The 23,308-nt window shown below is 44.4% G+C and overlaps 1 protein-coding gene across 1 annotated transcript in view; it reads left to right on the forward strand.

Moving 5' to 3' along the window:
* Positions 1–23,308, forward strand: part of LOC120909175 (oxysterol-binding protein 1-like) — a 117,698-nt gene that overhangs the window by 43,093 nt on the left and 51,297 nt on the right. Inside the window, 8 exon segments of the mRNA XM_040320887.1 lie at positions 1,954–2,162; positions 3,249–3,274; positions 3,276–3,350; positions 3,352–3,529; positions 3,722–3,783; positions 3,785–3,889; positions 3,891–3,945; positions 4,191–4,299. Coding sequence (XP_040176821.1) covers positions 1,954–2,162; positions 3,249–3,274; positions 3,276–3,350; positions 3,352–3,529; positions 3,722–3,783; positions 3,785–3,889; positions 3,891–3,945; positions 4,191–4,299 — 819 coding nt within the window.

The following is a 23,308-nucleotide window of genomic DNA, read 5'->3' on the forward strand; positions in this document are numbered from 1 at the left end:
CGTTTCTCTCATTCTAAAAATGTAGATAGCTTGGCTCCCATGCTGAAACTTGGGCTTCAGAACTTTTAAGTCACTGACCATGAACAATTGTGACCTTTCTGTACTTCACAGTATACACTTTGTACCTGGCCGCCTCCCTTTTTCCACATCAGAGACAGCAATTGTAACAGATCTCCAATAGATACTTCCTTTTTGTGACTTATCTGTTGGCTTTGGTTGCATACCTTATATTGCCATGGGAGATTCACATGTAACAGTGTTTTTGCTTACTGGTGCACTCTTCATAATGTTGCCTAAACTTATCACTTGGTGACAGTAATTGAAAGAAATCAACCTTGGTCTATGACAGGAAGGGGACATCTCTGACAAAACATGGTACAGCAGTAGACTGAACCATGCTCTACTTGGACAAATCCCAGGTGCCAGGTCACCATGGCAACTAGAAATTGCGTCCTGGCGCCTGGGCTTTTGTTAGCCCATTCACTGTTGGCACCAGGTGTTTCTGCATTTCACAGGAGGGGTGCGCCCGCCCACCTGGCTGCAGTCTCACTGTCTCCCATAAAATTCGAACACTGGGTCCCGCCAATCATTGGAGCAAATGACAGGAGAGAGATCTGCAAGGTAATTTTTATGGAATATGTATTATAGCAGAGTGTGTGTGTGTGTGTGTGTGTGTGTGTGTGTATGTATGTATGTATGTATGTGTTTATATATATATATATATATATATATATATATATATATATATAAAATATATATATATATATATATATTATATATATAGATATATAAATATATTTATATATATATTTTATATATATATTTTATATATATATTTTATATATATATTTTATATATATATTTTATATATATTTTTTTATTATATTTTTATATATATTTTATATATATATTTTATATATATTTTATATATATATTTTATATATATTTTATATATATATTTTATATATATTTTATATATATATTTTTATATATATTTTATATATATATTTTATATATATATATATTTTATATATTATATATATATATATTTTATATATATATATTATATATATATATATATATATATTTATATATATATATATATATATATTTATTTATATATATTATATATATTATATATATATATATTTATATTATATATATATATATATATTATTTATATATATATATTTATTTATATTTATATATATAATATATATATATATATATATATATTTTATATATATATTTTATATATATATATATATATATTTTATATATATATATATATATATATATATATATTTTATATATATTATATATTTTATATATATATATATATTTTATATATATATATATATTTTATATATATATATATATTTATATTATATATATATATTTTATATATATATATATATTTTATATATAATTATATTTATATATATATATATAATGTGTGTGTATATATATATATATATATATATATGTATATTAGTGTGTACATTTTTTTTTTCTTTGTTTTATAATGCAAAAAAATGAAAAACCCCAGTGGTAATCAAATGCCACCAAAAAAGCTTTATTTGTGTTAAATTAATTGTATTTGTGTACAGTATTGCATGACCCCGCAATTGTCAAAGCGCCATATTATAGCATAAAAGCTATATTAAAAAAAAAAAAACTGGCTTCTTACTATTTTAGCTGGCTCATAGCTTCAAAGCTAATCTTCTCAAGCCCTGCTGTACACCCAAAAAAAGGACAAATTTGGTTTGGGTAGAGTTTCTCATGAGTCTGACTGATTGATTGACAACTATACAGTGCATAATAGTGCTTCATTACAAATTAGATTGTTTAGGAAGGCATTTGCATTGTATAGTTTTGATGGAATATAAAGAAGACTGTTCAGTCAGAGGTTGGCATGTACAGCTAGATTGAAACATTTGTGTTCTTGTACAGATCGAAGGCAGAGATGCGTCACACATGCCGTGGCACAATCAACCTCGCCACGGCCAACATTTCGGTAGAGGACTCCTGTAACTTTGTGATCTCGAATGGGGGAGCCCAGACCTACCATTTAAAAGCCAGCTCAGAAGTGGAGCGCCAGAGGTGGATCACCGCTTTAGAACTGGCTAAGGCGCGGGCGGTGAAGATGCAGGCGGAATCAGGTGAGGTGAAACGCCAACGTAGATCTCCTGTACAGACCATTACTGTTGGAAATTTATGAAGTTAACTGATAAGTTCGGCTTCGGGAATCTCTCTTACATGTTACACCCGTTTTTAGGGTGTAACATGTTTCCGATTCTGCAGTGGCTCGGTGATTAGAGCCTCTGTGTGACAGCAGTATAGGGAGAAGTTGCCCTGTACCAGCTGTCACTTTTTGAAGAGCGCGTAATGCGGGGCTCTGGCCACATCATTCATTAATTCAGAGTTCTGTGAATTGTTGAAATACAAGTGCCGACATCCTTTGCGGCGGTCGGCTTGTATTTCTCAATGAACTACCACAATGCTGTTGAGCGCTCTGTAGTTTTATTTGATTTATTCCTCGTCAGTATGATGTATGGCAGTCTGCAGGAGACTGCATGGCACGGATCTGCTGATCACTGGTGCAATGCTTTCCAGGCTCAAAAAAAAAACGTAAATGCAAATTTTTTGTTTTTAAGGTGAACTCTACTTTAAATGGATCTTTTGCACAGGTCACTTCTCACCTTTTTCCTTCTGGTAATGCTAAATTTCAGGCCGTCATGTTGAGCCTTGACGTTCAGTCCTTGGCCCTTTGATTGCCAAGACATGTAGGACATTATTATTTTGGACCAGCTTAGTCCAAATAAACTATTGCAAATTCACTAAAACCTGGACTGTGATTACATTTTGTTAGTTTGTATACAGATAGTTGAAGGCTTAGAAACTCCGTCATGATTTCTGTGTTCAGTTTGGGAGATTTCTCCTCACTTTTGAGTACTGTTGGCAGGGCAGAATAGAAAGTGATGGGTTCTTTCTCTGATGGGAAGAGAAATGGCAAATTAAAATAAGATTTTATTTTTATTGCTCTTGCTCTGTCTTCCTCTGCTTCTATTTCTAAAAAAGTGCTGCTATAGTTATTCAGGAGTGGAGATTAAGATTATTATCCAAATAATGTTCCCTGGTTAGAAACCAAAAATCAACTGTGACTGGTTTTCTTTTGTACGCTGTTCTCATTTTGTCTGACTTTGTTTTTACCTAATAACCTAATGCCTGCCCTCCAATTCTGACAGATGATTCTGGTGACGAGAACCCTAGTTTCTCAGGCGGACAAGGCAGAGATTCACAGCACACTTCGGGCTTTGTCAGGCAAGGTGGAAGATCTGGGCACGTGCAAATGATCTTATTGCAAAGCACGGCACCGCTTTGCAGCGCTCTCTGAGTGAGCTGGAGAGTCTTCGCCTTCCTCAAGACAGTTCGGACAAGATCAAGCAGGTTAACGAACGAGCGGACACTCTTCGGATCACCTCTAACGCCATGGATAAACGTGAGTGCTTTAGATATATTAGGCTTGGTAAAGATAGTGAGGTGTCATGAATAAGGGCCATGGATCATGGGTTTTTGATGTTTCCATGAGAGATGGATGATGGTGTTCTTGTATAGGACCTGTAAACTCTACCCCAATTCCAGTCAAGTTTACACATTTGAAGACCTTCGTGGCCAAACTGCTTTCAAAGTGACCATAGAATTCAGATTGGTAAATAAGGTAACTGTGTTTTCATTTTCCTTCATAGGCCTGCAGAGACCTTTATGACGCTTGCAGAGAGCCCACAGTAAGCGCTGGCAGAGAGCTCTGCAATATGAGCGAGATCAGCGGCTGCGCCTGGAGGAGACGCTAGAGCAGTTGGCAAAGCAACACAACCACCTGGAACGGGGCATTCCGGGGGGCCACTGTCCTGCCAGCTGAGAGTCGCACTGGGGTCCCTAAAGGTAACAGCAGGGTTTTCTATGGACAGCTTGTAGATTTCCTTACAGTTGGAGGTGCTTTGAGAACACGAGGCTAGTCCAGCTCAGAGGGTAGTGTCTGAGGAACTGGATCAGTGACTGACAACATGGGGTGAATCCTATTTAGAGGGTATTGTGTCTGAGGAACTGGAGAGATGACTGATGTCCTGGAATGGGAATGTTTTGCAGCTGGGTGGATATGTGATGGTTTCCATTTTGTGTTCTCCTAGACCCCTGCGGGACAGGGAAAGGAGACCTCAGTGATGAAGATGATGAGAATGAGTTCTTTGACGCTCCGGAAATCATCAGCAGTCCTTCCCAGGATGGTCTGGGGCACAAGTAAGTAAGGAAAAGTTGAGGGGCTCCAGCAAACGTAAATGGGACTGTAAATGACCACTTAGTAAAACAACCCATTCAGTTTAAAACCGAAATGAAAGGCAAAACATCCAAGTATAGATACAAATAAAAAACTCTAAATATCTTTTTTTCCTATATGTGTTCATGTTTCCTTGGTTCCCAGCTGCATAAGAGCTGGGGGCAGGAAAAGCAACAGCATACCTAGCTTCCCAGTGAAAGGTTGTGCTGGGGGGGCGTGTCAGGACAAGTCTGATCATTTGGAGGAGAGCAGGCTGAGTTCCAAGCTTAGCTAGAGAACTGACCACGCTGTTCTCTCCTGCTTGGTGTGGTCAGCTTTTAATTGGAAAGCAGAGGGACTGTCAGGAACACCAGGGATTTCACAACATGGAAGTGATACAAAGAGATGGTACAGCAAGTACATGGTACAGCAGGCACATATCAGAAATATTAAATGTTGGGGTAACAAATACTTTAACTCCATCTTCCAAAGCATAGCCCTGTTGTGTTCTGTACAGTGCAGACATTCTCCACTATTGAATAGATGCAGATTTAGGGCCCTTTCACACTGCCCTGCGTATATAATTTATGGCGCTTTTCTGGTTCCCAGACTCCCAGTATGCACCTAAAAACATAGACATGTGACTTAAAAAAAGTGCACCAAAAACACAACTGCAGTGCAGTGCTCTTCTTCTTCTCTTTTTTTTATAATTTTTTTTTATGTGTTTTCTATTAATTTCAATGGGAGATGCATTTTTAGTATGCTTTTGTAAAAGTGCACCAAAAATGCAGCATGCAAGACTTTACCAAACACACCGCACCCGCACTGCACTTGTGTGAACAATTCCATGAGATGTAAAGGGAAATATTTTTGTTGTGTAGAAGCGCAGAAAAAACTCATCAGTGTAAAAGGGCCCTCTTATCTTGTATAGGAAAGAAGGACTTAAGTTCTTGGATTATGAATTATATGCAGCTACCTTCAGGTGAATGGACATCGGCTAAAAAACGATATATAGAGCGCACCATATAACCTGTGAGACTCCATTTTTTGCATTGTGTATTTAGGTGATGGACCTTATCTTCTCTGGATTTTGTCTTTGTCTAACCTTTTATAATTTTTACTCAAGCTTCTGTCAAAGGTCTGATTGCTTACTGCCCCTGGGCTATCTATCAGTTTCCAGATCAGTTACCCTCATTGTGTACCTTGGTTACTGTATCCACTATATGGGACATGCCTGTAATGCTTGCGTGCTTCGGACATGTGTAGTTAGCCACAAGATGCTATACAAGTCCAGGGCTGTGATCCATTTCTGTGGTTCCCAGACCATTAGATGGTGGAGTGGTTGTACCAGTTCCTTTAAAAGAACAGTGTGAATGTTTCTATTCAAACCTATTTACAATCCCAGAACCAAATGGGGACATATACATTTTCAGGTGACCAGTCCTTGCTTCTGTCAGGCAAGGGGAATTTTTGACATCAGTAGACCTATACAAGATGCCTATTTACACTTCCCCCATTTTCTCCCTTCGCCTTTCAGGACAGCACCTTGGAGAGAGCGTAGCTCCACCTCTTCACAGGAAACACTGCATGACAACACCCCTTTAAAAAGCAGCTGTTTCCACCATGCCTTCAGTTTTAGTGTTTCCTCCGCCATGGAAGCACTGCTGGGGAACCAGAGGGGCTGTGCTCTCTCCAGGAGGGTTTTGGCAGTACCTTCATTCGTTTGGTTGTCTCTCAGACCAACCCAGCTCCTTCCCGTACGTGAGGGGGGCGCTCCGGTGCCTCTTCCTTCGCCAGCTCACAGGAGTAATGGTCAGTCTGGGGTTGTCCGCCCAGGGTGTTCGGCGGTTGTGCTCACACTGAGTGTCCATGCCAGGTCTCTGCATGGCGGCGCCGAATCCCGGACGACGGGTGACGTCAGTTCCGGTGGGTGGAGACTTCCGGCAGGGCACAGCAGCAATTGGTTCCAGCTGCTGGAACGCAGGAGGAAGAGGCGGGTCATCTGGCCGGGATTTCCTTTCGCTCATAGGAGGAGCTAAGCAAAGGAAAATAAGCTATTTAAAACTCAGTGGCGGCAGCTGCGGTGGTCCATAATGGAGGAAGCTGAACCATCAGCAGCAGTGGCAGGTGCAGGCGCCCAGGTTCCTGGCCAGGCCCAGGTAGGAAAGGTACAGTGGTGCCTCTTTCCTTTTTTTATGACACCTGGGTGTTTTTTTGTTGGTGTTACTAATTAAAACCTGCAGCTGTCTGCTTAAGTATTAATGCTCTAATAGCAGTTCAGCAAGGAGTGAGACTCTGTGGCACATTGGGTGTCGGCTAAAGGGTGCTGTGTGTTCTCTTAATTGATGATTTATTTAACCCTAAAAAAGGGCCTGGGGTTTTTTCTGTTTGTTTCAGAAAGCCACAACTAGAGAGAGAGCAACAGGAAGCAAATGCCCCTCATGCAAAAACCCTTTAAGGGATTCTTGCCCAAAACCACTGTGCAGATCCTGCATTGCGGACCTAGTGAGGGAAGAATCTACACAGGAGTGTAAAGATCTCTTATCCTCTGTAAGAAAAGAGTTGGCAGAGACCCTAGGGACAGTGCGTTCCCTGGTAGAGAAAAAAGGCCAGAGTTCCAGCCAGGAACAGAGTTCTCAATCCAGTCTCCCTCTCTCCACTTCCAGACCAGTGGAGAGTGAGTCTGAGGATGAAAGGGAAGCGTTCCCCCCCTCAACCGTTGATTCGGAGGATGAGGAGGAAGATGAGGCAAGATCCTCTAGGTATAAACTGTCGCTTGAAGAGGTGGACGAATTGCTCAAGGCAATATTTACCACTTTGGAAATCCAAGAGGGAAAACCCCAGTTGTCGGTACATGACAAAATGTATCGGGGTCAGGAAGAAGTTAAACATAGTCTTCCCAGTTCATAAGATCCTAACAGATACTATTAAGAAAGAGTGGAAGGATCCAGAAAAAGGACAGTTTTTTTCCAAAGCCCTCAAAAGAGGGTTTCCTTTTGAGGAAAAGGAAGAGTTGGTTTGGAATAAAAAAAACAAAAATAGATGCTGTCTTCTCCCAAGTATCTAGAAAGACCACTTTAGCTTTCGAGGATATGGGCATCCTTAAGGATGCTATGGACAAAAGGGCAGATGGACTACTGAAGAAAGCCTGGGACTCAGTATTGTCCAATCTGAAACCTGCAATGGCTGCCACGGTTGTTGCCAGGAACATGGAGTGTTGGTTGGAGCAACTTAAAAACCATGTGATAGGCACTTTTAGGAAGGATCTATTGGAATCCTTTCCCACTTTGCTAAAAGCGGTCAAATATATGGCAGACTCTTCAGCAGAATCCATCAGGATGACGGCCAGATCCTCGGCGCTGGTTAACTCAGCGAGAAGAGCCATCTGGCTAAAAACCTGGTCAGGGCACTCTGCCTCCAAAGTAAAATTATGCGGAATTCCCTTTTCAGGAGACCTGATGTTTGGGCCAGAACTAGAGTCTGTCCTAGACAGGACAGCAAATAAGAAAAAAAGCTTTCCCACAAAAGAAGAAAGCGGTGCAGCAAAGGAAAAATTTTCGTCCTTTTCAGCAAACCAATAAAGAAAGAGACCAAACACAGAAAAAGCCCTGGAGTCCTCAGAGAGGAAGAGACAGGAGAGGGGTGCTCTTTAGACCTCCCAAACAAACTTCTAAAAAATAATGACCATCTCCCAGTAGGGGGAAGGTTACAGGACTTCCTTCCAGCTTGGAAAAAAACAAGAAGTCCTTTCGTTCTGAGCCTAATCGGATAGGGGTACCAACTAGAATTCTCAGATTCCTCCAAATCGATTTTACATCACAAATCTACCAAAGGACTGGGAAAAAGCCCTGGCTATGAAGTCTCTTTTGCAAGAACTGATGCAACAGGAAGTTATTTCCCAAGTACCGAAAGATCAGCAGGGGAAAGGGTTTTGTTCCCACATTTTTCTGGTCAAAAAAACATCTGGGAAGTTTCGCCTGATCCTCAATTTGAATATTCTCAACCTGTCCATAAAATACAAAAAATTCAGAATGGACACAATTTTTTCTGTGATGAATCTACTCACCCCGAGTTGTCACATGGCATCGATCGACCTGAGAGATGCATATCTCCATGTTCCAATAGCACCCCAGTCGCAAAACTTTCTGCGGCTAGCAGTCAATCTGGGAGGAGAAGTGTGGCACCTGCAATTTCGGGCCCTGCCTTTCGGGCTTTCCTCTTCTCCCAGAGTGTTCACGAAAGTGATGGCAGAGGCTCTGGAACCCTTGAGGCTGAAGGGAATTCCAATAGTACCTTACTTGGACAATCTACTGCTGTTCGCAGGCTCAAGAGATCAGTTGGAGGCCAATCTGCAAATAACACCGAAAGGGTTTGGGTTGGCTTCTTAACCTCCAAAAATCCAATCTTCTACCATCCCAAAGGGTGAGGTTCTTGGGCTACGAGATAGATTCAGTAAAACAGAGAATTTTTCTCCACCAAGAGAAGATGGAAAAAGTGCAGTCAGCTCTGAAAGCTCTTCAATGCGATTCAGAGATCTCGTTGAGGCAAGCTATGTCCACTCTCGGTCTCTTGACAGCGGCAATTCCTTCGGTTCAGTGGGCCAGATTTATGCCCGTCCTCTGCAGGCAGACATCCTGAAGAATTGGTCCTATCAGGAACCCCTAGAAAAAAGGTTCAAAATAGGACCAAAGACAAAAAAATCACTCTGGTGGTGGAGAAACCAAAGAAACATCTCGAAGGGGCTTCTTTGGAACCCACGAGTAACAACGGATGCGAGTGCATGGAGGTGGGGAGCCCACCTGGAAGAACAGACAACTCAAGGAGTCTGGTCAAAGTCGGAGGCAAGGAGATGCTCGAATTGGAGGGAGTTGAAGGCTATACAGCCAAGTCTTCTCTCTTTTCAGCTAACCCTAACCACTTAAGCCCCGGACCCATATGCTGCCTAAAGACCCAAGGGGTTTTTACAGTTCGGTACTGCGTCGCTTTAACAGACAATTGCGCGGTCATGCGACATGGCTCCCAAACAAAATTGGCGTCCTTTTTTCCCCACAAATAGAGCTTTCTTTTGGTGGTATTTGATCACCTCTGCGGTTTTTATTTTTTGCGCTATAAACAAAAATAGAGCGACAATTTTGAAAAAAATGCAATATTTTTTACTTTTTGCTATAATAATATCCCCAAAAACATATATAAAAAAAATTTCCCTCAGTTTAGGCCGATACGTATTCTTCTACCTATTTTTGGTAAAAAAAATCGCAATAATCGTTTATCGGTTGGTTTGCGCAAAATTTATAGCGTTTACAAAATAGGGGATAGTTTTATTGCATTTTTATTTATTTTTTACTACTAATGGCGGCGATCAGCGATTTTTTTTTCGTGACTGCGACATTATGGCGGACACTTCGGACAATTTTGACACATTTTTGGGACCATTGTCATTTTCACAGCAAAAAATGCATTTAAATTGCATTGTTTATTGTGAAAATGACAGTTGCAGTTTGGGAGTTAAACACAGGGGGCGCTGTAACATTTAGTGTTCACTTGGTGTGTGTTTACTACTGTAGGGGGGTGTGGCTGTAGGACTGACATCATCGATCGAGTCTCCCTAATAAAAGGGATTACTCGATCGATGCGCCGCCATAGTGAAGCACGGGGAAGCCGTGTTTACACACGGCTCTCCCCGTTCTTCAGCTCCGGGGAGCGATCGCGACGGGGCGGCTATAAACGAATAGCTGCGCCGTCCCGGATCGCTCCCGGAGGCTTACCGACCTCCGCATGTAGCGCGGGGGGGGGTCCCGATCGGACCCCCCACCCACGTCAAGCAGATGACGTATAGGTACGTGATTGTGCCTGTCCGTGCCATTCTGCTGACGTATATCTACATGAGGAGGTCGGCAAGTGGCTAAAGAAACAACATGTACAAATATTATTGGACAACATGACAGCGGTAATATATTTAACAAAACAAGGGGGTGCAAGAAGCAGGACATTGATGGACCTAGCCCATCAATCTCTGAGATGGGCAGAAAACAACTTGGCCTCGATATCTGCAGTCCATCTGAAAGGTACAGATAACACTCTAGCAGATCTCCTCAGCAGGAAAGAAGTAAGAGAAGCAGAGTGGTCTCTGAACCAGGAGGTATTCGAGAAAATCATAGAAATGTGGGGGTTTCCTCAGGTGGACCTCTTTGCAAAACAAGAAAATGCAAAGACACTGGCTTTCTTCTCTCTTCAGAGGCAGGATCAAGCTATCGGGATAGATGCGTTGGCCCTCAAGTGGGACTTCCCTTTGTCTTACGCATTCCCCCCGTTCCAACTGGTACCAAGGGTATTGGCAAAATTCAGAGTGGAATCCACAGAACTAATCCTGATAGCCCCCTACTGGGCAAAGAGGCCTTGGTTTGCCACCCTGATGAACCTTTTAGCAAAACCCCCCTGGAGGTTGCCGATCAGGGCAGATCTGTTGTCTCAGAATCAGATTCTTCATCCAGATCCAGGCTATCTCAACCGAACAGCCTGGTTTCTGAAGAACAAATATTAAGACGAAAGGGATTATCAGAAAAACTTGTTAATACCCTCCTGGCAAATAGAAAAAAAGTCACCAGAGCTATATATTTTAAAGTCTGGAAAGTCTATAATAACTGGTGTTCCAGCAAGAACTTTAATTTTAGTAATACTATTTTGGTTCTATAATTTCTTCAAGAAGGATTGTAGAATGGTTTAGCAGCAAGTACCCTCAAGATGCAGGTAGCTGCCTTATTTTTTTTGGAAAAAACCCTGTCAAGGGAACCTTTTTAATAATCGGATTCTTTAGGGCTATGGCAAAGGTAAAGCCTAGACCTATTGTTAGTTTTCCCAAATGGGACTTGTTTTTGGTTCTTCAGGCTCTCACTAAGTCTCCATTTGAACCTATAGAAGAGTCTTCATTAAAATTTTTGACACTCAAAACTATTCTGCTGGTAGCAGTAACTTCTGCTCGAAGAATAAGTGAGTTACAAGCTCTTTCAATTTAAAGAACCTTTTATGAGATGTCTACCAGATAGGCTAGTCTTAAGGACAGACCCAGCTTTCCTGCCAAAAGTATCATCAATCTTTCACCGCACACAGGAGATAATTCTCCCTACCTTTTGCCCCTGTCCTTCGGGTCCGGTGGAAGAAGCCTTCCACACTTTGGACGTCAGGAGGTGTCTTCTAAAGTATCTAGAAGTAACAAAGAATATCAGGAAGTCTCCTTCACTATTCATCCTGATGGAAGGTGCTAACAAGGGCAGTAAGGCTTCTAAGAGTAGAATAAAACAATAGTAGAAAACTACTCACAAGAGTACTGAAATGGTAAGCTTATCAGCAACGTTGTGGTGGATACCTCTCAAACCGCACTCCAAAATAGGGGGGATGTAGAGGTGTGTCACTGCCAGCTGACGTGTTTCGGGGCGTCAAGGGCCTCTTCATCAGAGCTTAGACTGCTAAGCTCTGATGAGGCCCTTGACGCCCCGAAACGCGTCAGCTGGCAGTGACACACCTCTACATCCCCCCTATTTTGGAGTGCGGTTTGAGAGGTATCCACCACAACGTTGCTGATAAGCTTACCATTTCAGTACTCTTGTGAGTAGTTTTCTACTATTGTTTTATTCTATTAAACCTGTCAACGGTAATCACTAGGCTGGTGCGCCTTTCTTTCTTTGCTCTTGTCGTTTTCTACTAGGACACTCCCCATCCACGAAGGGCAGCAAGGCCTCTAGTATCGTTTTTTTGACACTGTTGGTGTGTTCCATGTGGAATGTTGAACAATTTTGGACGGTCCACCCTTGCGCAGGAGCTTATTTTCGTATAGGCTTCCAAGCGTACCCTGGGAAGATGGTTAAAGCAAGCTATTAAAGAGGCAAACATCTCTTTAGGACTGGAACCTCCGGTGGGTATTTTACCTCATTCTACCAGAGCAGTGGCAGCATCATGGGCAGAAAAGGCCGGGGCATCTCCTGAGCAAATCTGCAAGGCGGCCACCTGGTCCAGTTTTTCAACCTTCATAAGGCACTACCGCTTGGATCCGATGTCAGCCTCGGACCAGTCCTTTGGTAGGAAGGTTTTACAGGCAGTGGTCCCATCCTGAAGTAAGTTTCTCGGTTATCCTCTCCAAGGTGCTGTCCTGAAAGGTGAAGGGAGAAAACCTTAGACTTACCAGTGACGGTATTTCTATGACCCTTTCAGGACAGCAGCCTACTTCCCTCCCTTGGTTATCATAAGTAAGATATCATTTGTGGGACTTGGTAATTGTCTGCTTATATCTTCCAGCATGTCGGAGGATTTCTCGGTAACAACTGAAGGCATGGTGGAAGCAGCTTCTTTTTTAAAGGGGCGTTGTCACGCAGTGTTTCCTGTGAAGGTGGAGCTACGCTCTCTCCAAGGTGCTGTCCTGAAAGGCTCGTAGAAATACCGTCGCCGGTAAGTCTAACTAAGGTTTTCCTTCACATACATTTTCCTTCACATCAACGCTTTTTCTGTCATTTTTACTGTGGGGTCCAACACTTTTTTTAAATTTGTAACCCTACAATTTGGCCTCTCCCCTGCACCCCAAGTGTTCAGGAAAGTGATTGCCCTAATTCTGGATCTTCTACCAACCCTTACTAAAGCACTCCTCAGCCACAATCTTGTCAATCCTAGGATGCTGAGAACACCTCAGTTCCTTCGAACTTCGTGCTGCATAATGATTTTTTTTGAAGTCTACCCTCCAGCCCTCACATTGTCTGGAGTACCTGGATCTAATATTGGTCACAGCCCAGGCCAAAGTTTTCTTTCCTTAACTCTCAGGTCAAAACTGCATCTCTAAGTTCACTTCTTGAAGAGGTTCTGGCTTTCCAATTCTGCCCAAGAATTTGGAAAATCATCTCTTCACATGCCATGGAAGGTGATGACAACAAATGCCAGTCTTGCAGACTGTTATGGAGTGTACAGCTCCCTAACTGTACAGGGTAGGAATCAAAACTCTTCATCAACATTCTGAAACTGAGAGCCATCAGGTTGACTGTGCATCACTGGTCTCCCCTTTTGCAGAGTCCTCCTAGGTGGAAACTCCAGGTTCACAAACGAGCTGAACCGATTTGTCGCAATCTCTTATCAAGATTTTTTATTTAGGGAGTTGCTCATATAAATACCCAATTTCAATCTCCTGTGTCAACTTGGGATCGCAGCTTGGTGTGCACTTTAACCCCATATTCCTTTGAGCTGATTGGAGAATTTCCTTTGGAAGACTTGCCATGTAAGATTGCCTTCCTGGTGGCCATTACATGTGCATTTCTGAGTTGGCAGCTTTTCTTTGTTGCATGGTTAGTCTGGTTGATAAAAGAAACAAGTTCATCTAGTTCAACCAATAAAAGGGGGGGGGGGGAATCGTACAATCTTATATGCACAATCCCATACCCACAGTTGGTCCAGAGGAAGGCGAAAACTCTCATTAAAGCACAAATCAAAGAGATGGTGTTGCGCTCCAATAGCATAGAATGGTGTAATTGGTAAAAATTTATAAATAACCAAAATAGTATAATTGATAAATGAATGTGCAAATAGACTGACTAAAAGATAAAAATCGCTATAAATGCTAAGATAAGGTGCATCCAAAGGTGTACTGAATGAATGTGCTAACAGTGCAGATACGATGACTCGGGTATATAAATAAAATCACAACGTAAAGATAATAGTATAATTTTGGTTTTGGGAACAAAGCTCTCATATGTTTGGGTTTGGGAGCCGGAAGGGTTAGGGCGGGTTGGGCTGTTCGGGACTGTTTTTGTGTTTTTTGCACTTTTTCTTAAATGCTGGTACTTGTTGTTGCATGTCTATCTATGGGCCGGACTAGCTGGCCTTGCTACTATGCACCTGATATTATGTATTGCTGGAGCATTGTTATATGTTTCTGACTTACTCCTTAGTGTACGCATCCCTCGTGGTGCGTCGGGCGCCAGTTTCTGGCCACTCCCGGCGTGCGGCGAGAAATGGGTTCCTCCAGCCATACACTACATGCTTTTTCATGTCTAAATTACGTTTTGTGTCGTGGAATGTACGGGGGCTTAATTCAAAAGTGAAAAGATCGTTAATGTTTGAATATTTGGCACATCATAATCCGCATGTGATCCTACTCCAAGAAACCCACCTCCAGGGCTCTAGAGAAATGGCCCTTAAGCGGGCGAAAATCGCTTATGCTCTCCACTCCACATACTCTACTTATGCCAGGGGCACTTCCATCCTTATCGCCAAGTCTGCACCAGTTAGCATTAAACATGTTAAGCTTGATCCTAATGGTTGCTTTGTGATTGTCGTGATAGAATTCATGGGTAAACCATATACGGTAACTAGCTTATATGCTCCGCCCCCATTCACTAAAGTATTCTTTGAGCGGGTAATGAACTTCATATTGGCGATAGCGGAGGGTCCAATATCGATAGCGGGTGACTATAATACAGTATTGGATAATGCCAAAGATAGATTGCGTTGCTCTACACTACCTCCTACCCCCTTGGGATCCTTTTTAACTCAATTTGACTTGGTGGAGGTCTGGAGGTGGAAGCATGCGGATGGGAGGGAGTATTCTTGTCATTCTAAATCTCACGGTACTCTATCCCGTATTGATTTATGTTTGGTCTCGTCAGATCTGTTGAATTCGGTGACTGAGGTCAAGTACCTCCCTAGGGCGGTGTCTGATCATTCCCCTTTGTTGGTGGACCTCGCCCTGGGCACCTCTCCCTCCTCCTATCGAGTGTGGCGGCTGAGCCCGTTATGGTTGGCTGATGAGGTTGTGGTGAACCAGTGTATGACAGAGATGGGTTCTTACTGGGTGACTAACAGGCAGAGCGCCTCAGTTCCGATGGTGTGGGACGCCTTTAAGGCCACCACACGTGGCTCTTTTGCTGTGGCCATTGGTCAGACGCGCAAGGCCTCGCTATCGAGACTGACAGATGCAGGGAGGCTGCTTATTCTGCAACCCCCTCTCCTGAGACACACGCCGCTTGGAAGCATGGGGCCAGGGAACTGGACCTGGTGCTTTTGGAGCGTACTCAGAAGAAGCTGCTGTATTAGAATCAGCGGATCTTTGAGTTTGGGGATAAAAACAGTCGCCTCCTGGCATATCTCTCCAGACCGGACTACCAGCCTTGTAGTATACCTAGGATTAAGGATTCCGGGGGAATTGTAGTAGAACAGAATAAGGAGATCATGGAGGCCTTTGTCACATTTTATTCTTCCCTTTATGCTACTAGAGCACATTACACAATTGTGGAATTGGATGACTATCTTTCTGAAATCTCACTGCCTAGGCTTCAGGCCCAACAGGTGACACTCCTTGACGCTCCTCTGAAGGCTGAGGAAATTGGGGAGGCTATCCAATCCTTTGCCAGAAACAAAACACTGGGATTGGATGGTTTCCCCATCGAGTGGTATATGCAGTACAGGGATCTGCTTGTGCCTCATCTGGGCAGGGTGTATGATTTTGCTATCAGGACGGGGCAGCTGCCGCCTTCTATGTCAGAGGCACTGATTGTCCTCATTCCTAAGCCACACAAGGATCACCTCCTCTGTGAATCTTACAGGCCGATCTCACTCATTAATTTGGACGTAAAAATTCTAGCAAAGGTACTTGCCCGGCGACTGAACACGGTCATTACTACCATTATTGTTGCAGACCAAACCGGGTTCATCCCGGGGCGATCGACCACCATCAACCTACGTAGATTATTCACCAATCTGCAGGCCACCCATGAAGAGATGGGCTCTAGGGCCGCTCTGTCCTTCGAGTCAAATGCCTTATGTGCATCTGTCGAATGGCCTTACCTGCTGGAGGTCCTGGCGAAGTTTGGATTCGGCAATACCTTTATCAGGTGGGTGCAACTACTGTACTCGAAGCCCACTGCTAGACTAAGGGTGAACGCAGCCATATCTGATCCCTTTTCGATAAAGAGAGGCACCAGACAGGGGTGCCCTCTGTCGCCGCTGCTCTTTGCGCTGGCAATAGAGCCTCTGGCGGCGTTGGTGAGGTCCTGCAGGGCTGACGATTGGGGGTCTAGAGGAGAAGGTATCTCTCTACGCTGATGACATGTTAATATACTTGTCGGACCCCCAGTCGTCCCTCCCGGCCCTGCTGGATCTCATTGGGAGGTTTGGCCACTTTTCGGGATTCCAGGTTAATTGGGACAAGTCCATTCTGTTTATGATGGACCAGGCAACGGCGGTCCGGCTACCACCATCTTGTCCACTACAGATGGTCAGCTCCTTCCGATACTTAGGAGTCATAATACAACATCCCATGGCCTCCTATGTCAAAACTAATTTAGACCCCCTCATAGGGCGCATGAAAACTACTTTCAAAACCTGGGCTAATCTTCCATTAACATTACTGGGTAGGATTAATATTTTTAAGATTTTCTTGCCACGATTTCTGTATGTTTTGGGTAATTCGCCAGTGTATGTCACTAAAAATAAATTCAAAGAGATAGATTCCATCCTCACCTCCTTTTTGTGGGGAGGGGGGGCGGTCAGGATTGCCAAGGACACCCTTCAGTTACCAGTACTGGAGGGCGGGTTGGCCCTCCCCTGCCTTCAAACGTATTATATTGCCTCTCAATTGGCCCACATACACTGGTTGTTTTACCCCGAAGCCAACAATGCAGCCACTGCATTGGAGGCAGCCATCCTTACCTCCTATGAATCCCTGCAAAATTTGATTCATCGTATGCCCCTTGGGGGGCGGGAGGGAACGAGTATTATAGCTATGACTCTACGGATTATTAAACTCACTAAATTGCAAATCCCCTCCAGCAGTAATACATACTCACCGAACACTCCACTGTGGGGGAATCCGAACCTTCTGGAATTTTTCCGGAGATCGGATGGGGGATACTGGTCGAAAAGAGGGGTAAAAACTATTTTACATCTGTTCTCAGGCAATGTCTTTTCGTACTTTTGAGGAATTTCGTAGAGACTATAATCTGCCACGCACGGCTTACTTCCTTTACCTACAGATACGCCACACTGCAGCAACGAAGTTTGGCTTTCGTAACATAGTCGTCCAGCTTTCTCGGCTGGAGCGACTACTAACTGACCCCTCGCACACCAAGTTAGTCTCCACATATTATGGGTCTCTCCTGCACACTACGACTCAAAGGCTGAGCAAAGCGGCTGCTAGCTGGAGAGCTGACATCCCTGAGCTGACGGAGGAGATCTGGCAGGAGGTATTGCCCCTCCAGGTCCCCTCTGTCGTTTCGTCCCGTGACAAGGTAATACAGACCAAACTGTTATACAGATCCTACGTCACACCATGCTTACTGTTCAAACTGAGCAGAATCCCCTCAGCGCTATGCTCCCGATGCGGCGCGGCCGATGGCACGTTCTTTCATATGATGTGGGAGTGTGCTCCGATTACAAAGTTCTGGTCGGAGGTCACGGCCTTCATTAGCTCGCTGACGCAGATACCAAATATATGTAATCCTCTGAGGTGTTTACTGGGCCACATTGATGACGAGACTATATCTAAGAATATGCAAACCTTCCTGCGGATAGTACTGTTCTAGTAGGGTTGTCCAGATACCACTTTTTTAGGACCGAGTACAAGTACCGATACTTTTTTCAAGTACTCGCCGATACCGATACTTTTTTTTAAATGTGTCCCCAAATGCAGCCATGTCCCCCCACATATGCAGCCGTGTCCCCCCACATATGCAGCCGTGTCCCCCCACATATGCAGCCGTGTCCCCCCACATATGCAGCCGTGTCCCCCCACATATGCAGCCGTGTCCCCCCACATATGCAGCCATGTCCCCCCTATATGCAGCCATGTCCCCCCTATATCCAGCCGCGTATAGACAAGCAATAGGTGAGAGTGTCATGTGCACGGCACTTGCTAGAGGCATGGTGACCTCACCATAATCTCTTGGAAGCAATAGAACCAGAGTCAATGTATGTTCACATTGATGACGAGACTATATCTAAGAATATGCAAACCTTCCTGCGGATAGTACTGTTCTAGTAGGGTTGTCCCGATACCACTTTTTTAGGACCGAGTACAAGTACCGATACTTTTTTTCAAGTACTCGCCGATACCGAATACCGATACTTTTTTTTAAATGTGTCCCCACATATGCAGCCGTGTCCCCCCACATATGCAGCCATGTCCCCCCTATATTCAGCCGCGTATAGACAAGCAATAGGTGAGAGTGTCATGTGCACGGCACTTGCTAGAGGCATGGTGGGCCCATGGAGGCATGGTGACCTCACCATAATCTCTTGGAAGCAATAGAACCAGAGTCAATGTATGTTCCCTTTTTTAGGACAAATTTTTATCTTAACTGGCTTTTTAAGCCATTTGTATTTGAGAAGTGGGGGTTGTGGAAAATCAATTTTCCATTTACACCTGTGGTCCACATTAAGGCCCACTATTGTGCAAAATGTTTAATTCTAAACAACATAATAAGGTATGATAATGCATAATGATGTGTAATGATATAATTCTAAATACTGATTCCTTTTTTACTTACCATGTTTTATTATATATTTTCTCTACATGTAGTCCAAGCTATCCAGCAAAAGTTGCAGTGACAAAGGTTGGAACAAACTATACCAGTTTTGGAGTGTATATAGGAGTCACCTTTTATTCATATAGTTTAAATCAGGGGTATCAAACTGGCGGCCCTCCAGCTGTTGCAAAACTACAAGTCCCATGAGGCATTGCAAGGCTAACAGTTACAAGCATGACTCTCGCAGGCAGAGGCATGATGGGACTTGTAGTTTCGGAACAGCTGGAGGGCCGCCAGTTTGACACCCCTGGTTTAAATCTTAAGAAAAAAACTGTTGCTCCAACCTCTTGAACACTCATGGTAGCAATACAAATATTAACCGCAGATTGTTTTTTTACAATGGTGGTCCATGACAAATATGCTTCAAACACTGCCACATTACACAAAAAAATGTATTTCTTTCGCCGCCTGGTTAAACAGCGTGCGGGGAACATCACAGCTTTCATTTGAATAGCTGTAGTGTTCCCCGCTGCGCCGCGTATAGACACTCCCCCTTGCTCGGGATTGGACAGATCACCCATCCAATCCCGAGCAAGGGGGAGTGTCTATACGCGGCGCGGGAAATACTACAGCTATTCAAATGAAAGCTGTGATGATGTTCCCCACACGCTGTTTAACCAGGCGGCGGCAGCGACGTTGTTGCGGCGGCCGCGGCATTCGTTGCGGCGGCCGCGGAATTCGTTGCGTTGGCGGCGGCAGGCGAGTATCGGATGAGGCATCGGGGGCATTTGCGGGAGTACAAGTACTCCCGCAAATACTCGGTACCGATACTGGTATCGGGACAACCCTACTAAGAAGTCTATAACCTTCCACTGGAAGTCTCCATCCTTACCTACCATTGCCTTCTGGCTCACCACCATCAATCGTGCTATACCGCTGTAAAAGATGACATATGAGGCCAGAGGGTGTCCAAAAAAATTCTTGAAGGTCTGGGGCTTTTGGGTTGATTCCGAGAGCACCATACCTCCTGCTCCTTGAACTTTGACTGATACCTCTGCCCGTTGAATAGATCTAAGTGAGTAAATTAACAATTCTGTTTTTCTCCCACCTTTCTCTGTGTGTTTTTATGAAAATGCTCAATGTGTACCAGCTACCAAAGTTTTGTAAAATGATGTACCGGGCGATGTTCGCCTAGGATGTGCGTTTCTTGTACTGTCTGTTTTGTATGTACAAAAATTTCAAAATAAAAAATGTACCTTTAAAAGGTAATAGTATATGCAGTCACAGAGGAAATCGCAGGATGGTGTTATGCTCTAATCAAAATGAATGACTGGATATAACTGATGTACAACAATGATGGATGAATAAAACAGTGAACTGAATAAGAGTACAAATACATACAAATAGGTGACTGTATAATGCAAGTAAAATCACATCATATAATGGATGGAACCGCAAGATTGTCCAATTGTTACAAAGTGTAAATGGCGCAACTGCGACTCACTGCATATACTATTATCTTTACGTTGTGATTTTATTTATGCACCTGAGTCACCTTATCTGCACTGTTTGCACATTCATTCAGTACACCTTTGGATGCACCTTATCTTAGCATTTATAGCGATTTTTATCTTTGAGTCAGTCTATTTGCATATTTGCACATTCATTTATCAATTATACTATTTTGGTTATTTATACATTTTTACCAATTACACCATTCTATGCTATTGGAGCGCAACACCATCTCTTGATTTTTTCCATGTCTCACTGTAGGTAGTGGTTGGCCCATATGGTAGTTGCCGCACCTTTACCCTCTGCACACAGTTTCCACTGTAGCGCAGGAAAAACTACTTTACCCACCTCATTAAAGCATGATCCAATTTGCTCCAGCGAGGGGAAAAATTCCTTCCTGATCCCCCAAAGAGACAATCGGATGTTCAGTGGATCAACTTTACCTATTTTTGTCTTTTCTTGCTTTGCATTAGAATAAGGTAGTCTTGAGACCAAAACTTTTTTTCTCTTCCGTTCATGGACGGACACAGCAGCATTGACCTTAGGGTTATGTACCTTCGCTCTAGGAGAGACTATGCAGAACTAAAAACAGCACTTTAAGTGTTAAAACACTTCTCTCAGTACAGCACCTCCCAGGGGGCGTGTCCGCCGGGTACATCCCACTTTCTGGAAGCATCCAGCCTCAGTTTTAATCTCCCTAGCGTCAGGAGAGCATGGCCTTTCTGGAGCCCATGTTCTCTGGAGATTTTTTTGCGATTTTTTTTTTTTTTTTTTTTTTTTTTCCTTTATTTGTTTTTGTTCCTGCATTTTTGGATCCTGGGATCTTCTATCAATTGCCGACTGGGTGACAGGCTGGATCTCATTCTTGTAGTCCCCCCATGTTCAGCCATCGAGCGTGTGCCGGTCTTTAGCTAGGCTGTCCACGACATGCCCCGTTGCTCCAGGGGCGGCCGGTGAACTACATTGTTCAGGGCACACATATGACCGGTCTCTATGGCCGTGTCACAGTGTGCCGGGCCGACAGCCATGCCGCAAGCGGACGTTGGTTCTGTCTGGAATGACTCCAGCCGGTGGTCGCAGGATGGGTAAGTAGTATCCCCTTGCTTCGGCAGTTTTTTTTTCGGCTGGTGCATTCCTGGGGAGGTCGACTGAGGGTCCGCCCTGCTTTCCTCTCTCCCTTTCCTCTCCCTTCTTCCCCGTTTCTGGGTGGCGGCTGTGAGGTGGGGGGTCCACCTGGGGGGGGCTCTGCTACTGCCGGGGGGCTGTGCTGCTGTGGGGTACTGTATTTTTTACTGTACTGGTGCTGTGTTGGTTTATTGTGAGGTGCTGTGTCAGTGTCTGCTGTTTGTCACTGTGTGTTTTACACGTGTACGGCTGCCATTTTGCCGGAGCCACGGCTCTATATGTCGGCGGCCATTTTCCTGTAGCCCGCATGCTGTTTTTCCCAAAGCGTCTTTCAGGATAGCACCTTGAGAGATAGTGACTCCTCCCTCTTTCTTAGGAAACACCTTCCAAATCTTTAAGTGGAGGCCACTCCCCAGAACACTCATTTTTTGTGTTTCTTCCGGCCAGAGGGAACATCTTCTTGGGGAGGGAGTCTATATCTATCAGGTACGCCTGGAAGACGGCTCCCCCCCCCCCCCCCCCCCCCCCCCCTTACCTTTTTCTTTTTATGGCATGATGCCATGGAGACGTCCGTCCTACCCGCTCGGCAGTGGTAGTTTTCTGGCTCCCCTTCACTCCATGGTGCTCGGTGAGAGCCAGGAGCGCTCGGTGGTCGCACACGCATGTTTCCGTCGCCATTTTGGCGTAGCCAGAATGGAAGCAGTCGCCGAGTTTTCGCATCATTTCCAGCGCTTCTGCAGGAGGAAGGGGGAGGATAGAGGCTGGGACCTATTTCCGCTTCCGGTCCGGCGCAGCGGCATTATAGGAGTCCGGAAGCGTGCTGCAAGCCACAGGTGGAGCGCTGTCATCTGCAATGGAGAGAGCAGAGTTTTCAGCGGTGGGAACAGGCACAGGCACCAGCAAGACCCCGGCGGGAGACAGCAATGCAAGTCTGCGTTTTTCCCTAAGGGTATTCTTTTTTTCAGGGTCTCCTTTTCTTTCCCCCCTAGTGGCATGGGGCCTGTCTGGGCACTGGAATAGGCACCTTTCTTTCCTAGTGCACCTGAGTGGGGGGTCCATCTGTTGGGACGAGGTCTCACTAGGGATTCCCCTGTTTTTTTTCTCTTTCCTCTCCCCAGGTCAAGACGGACACAAAAAGGAAGTGTCCCTCATGTAGAACCCATATGGGGGAGAGTTGGAAGAAGGCTCTTTGCAGTGCATGTATTGCCGCTTTAGTGAGGGAGGAATCCGCCTCGGTATGGGAAGATTTGGTTGCCTCAGTAAAAAATTAGCTATTTGCCACGATTCAGACTTTTCGTGAATCGTTGGCTTCCTCTTCCACCACTCAGGCCTCCACCTTGCAGTCCTCTCAGGACATGGTGGCTTTACCAGTTTACCCTTTAGCTGAAGAGCCAGGGATCAGGGAAAGTCACTCCCATGGCCCTTCCGGTGAAGAGTCAGAGGAGTCAGGGGAAGAGGCAGCTATATCCCCTTCAAAATTTAAATTATCCCTGGAGGAAGTGGATGGTTTACTTAGAGCCATTTATGCCACACTGGGACTTAATGAGGAGAGCATGGATTTAAGTCTGCATGACCGTATGTACGCAGGCCTGAGTGAGCCAAAAGGGCGGACCTTTCCGGTACACTCAGCTATTTCTGATGCAATAAATAGAGTGGCAGGATCCAGAAAAAAAAAGTTTTTCTCATAAGAGACGCTTCCCCTTTTGAGGAGGACCCTGCAGCAGTGTGGAATAAAGTGCCCAAGCTGGAATGCGGCCTTCTCCCAAGTGTCCAGGTCTACGGATCTGTCTTTTGAGGACATGGGGGTACTAAAAGACCCTATGGACAAGCGCATGGATCTCCTTCTAAAAGGGTCATGGCA

This window comes from Rana temporaria, chromosome 8 (genome assembly GCF_905171775.1).
Source record: "Rana temporaria chromosome 8, aRanTem1.1, whole genome shotgun sequence".
Lineage (NCBI taxonomy): Eukaryota > Metazoa > Chordata > Amphibia > Anura > Ranidae > Rana > Rana temporaria.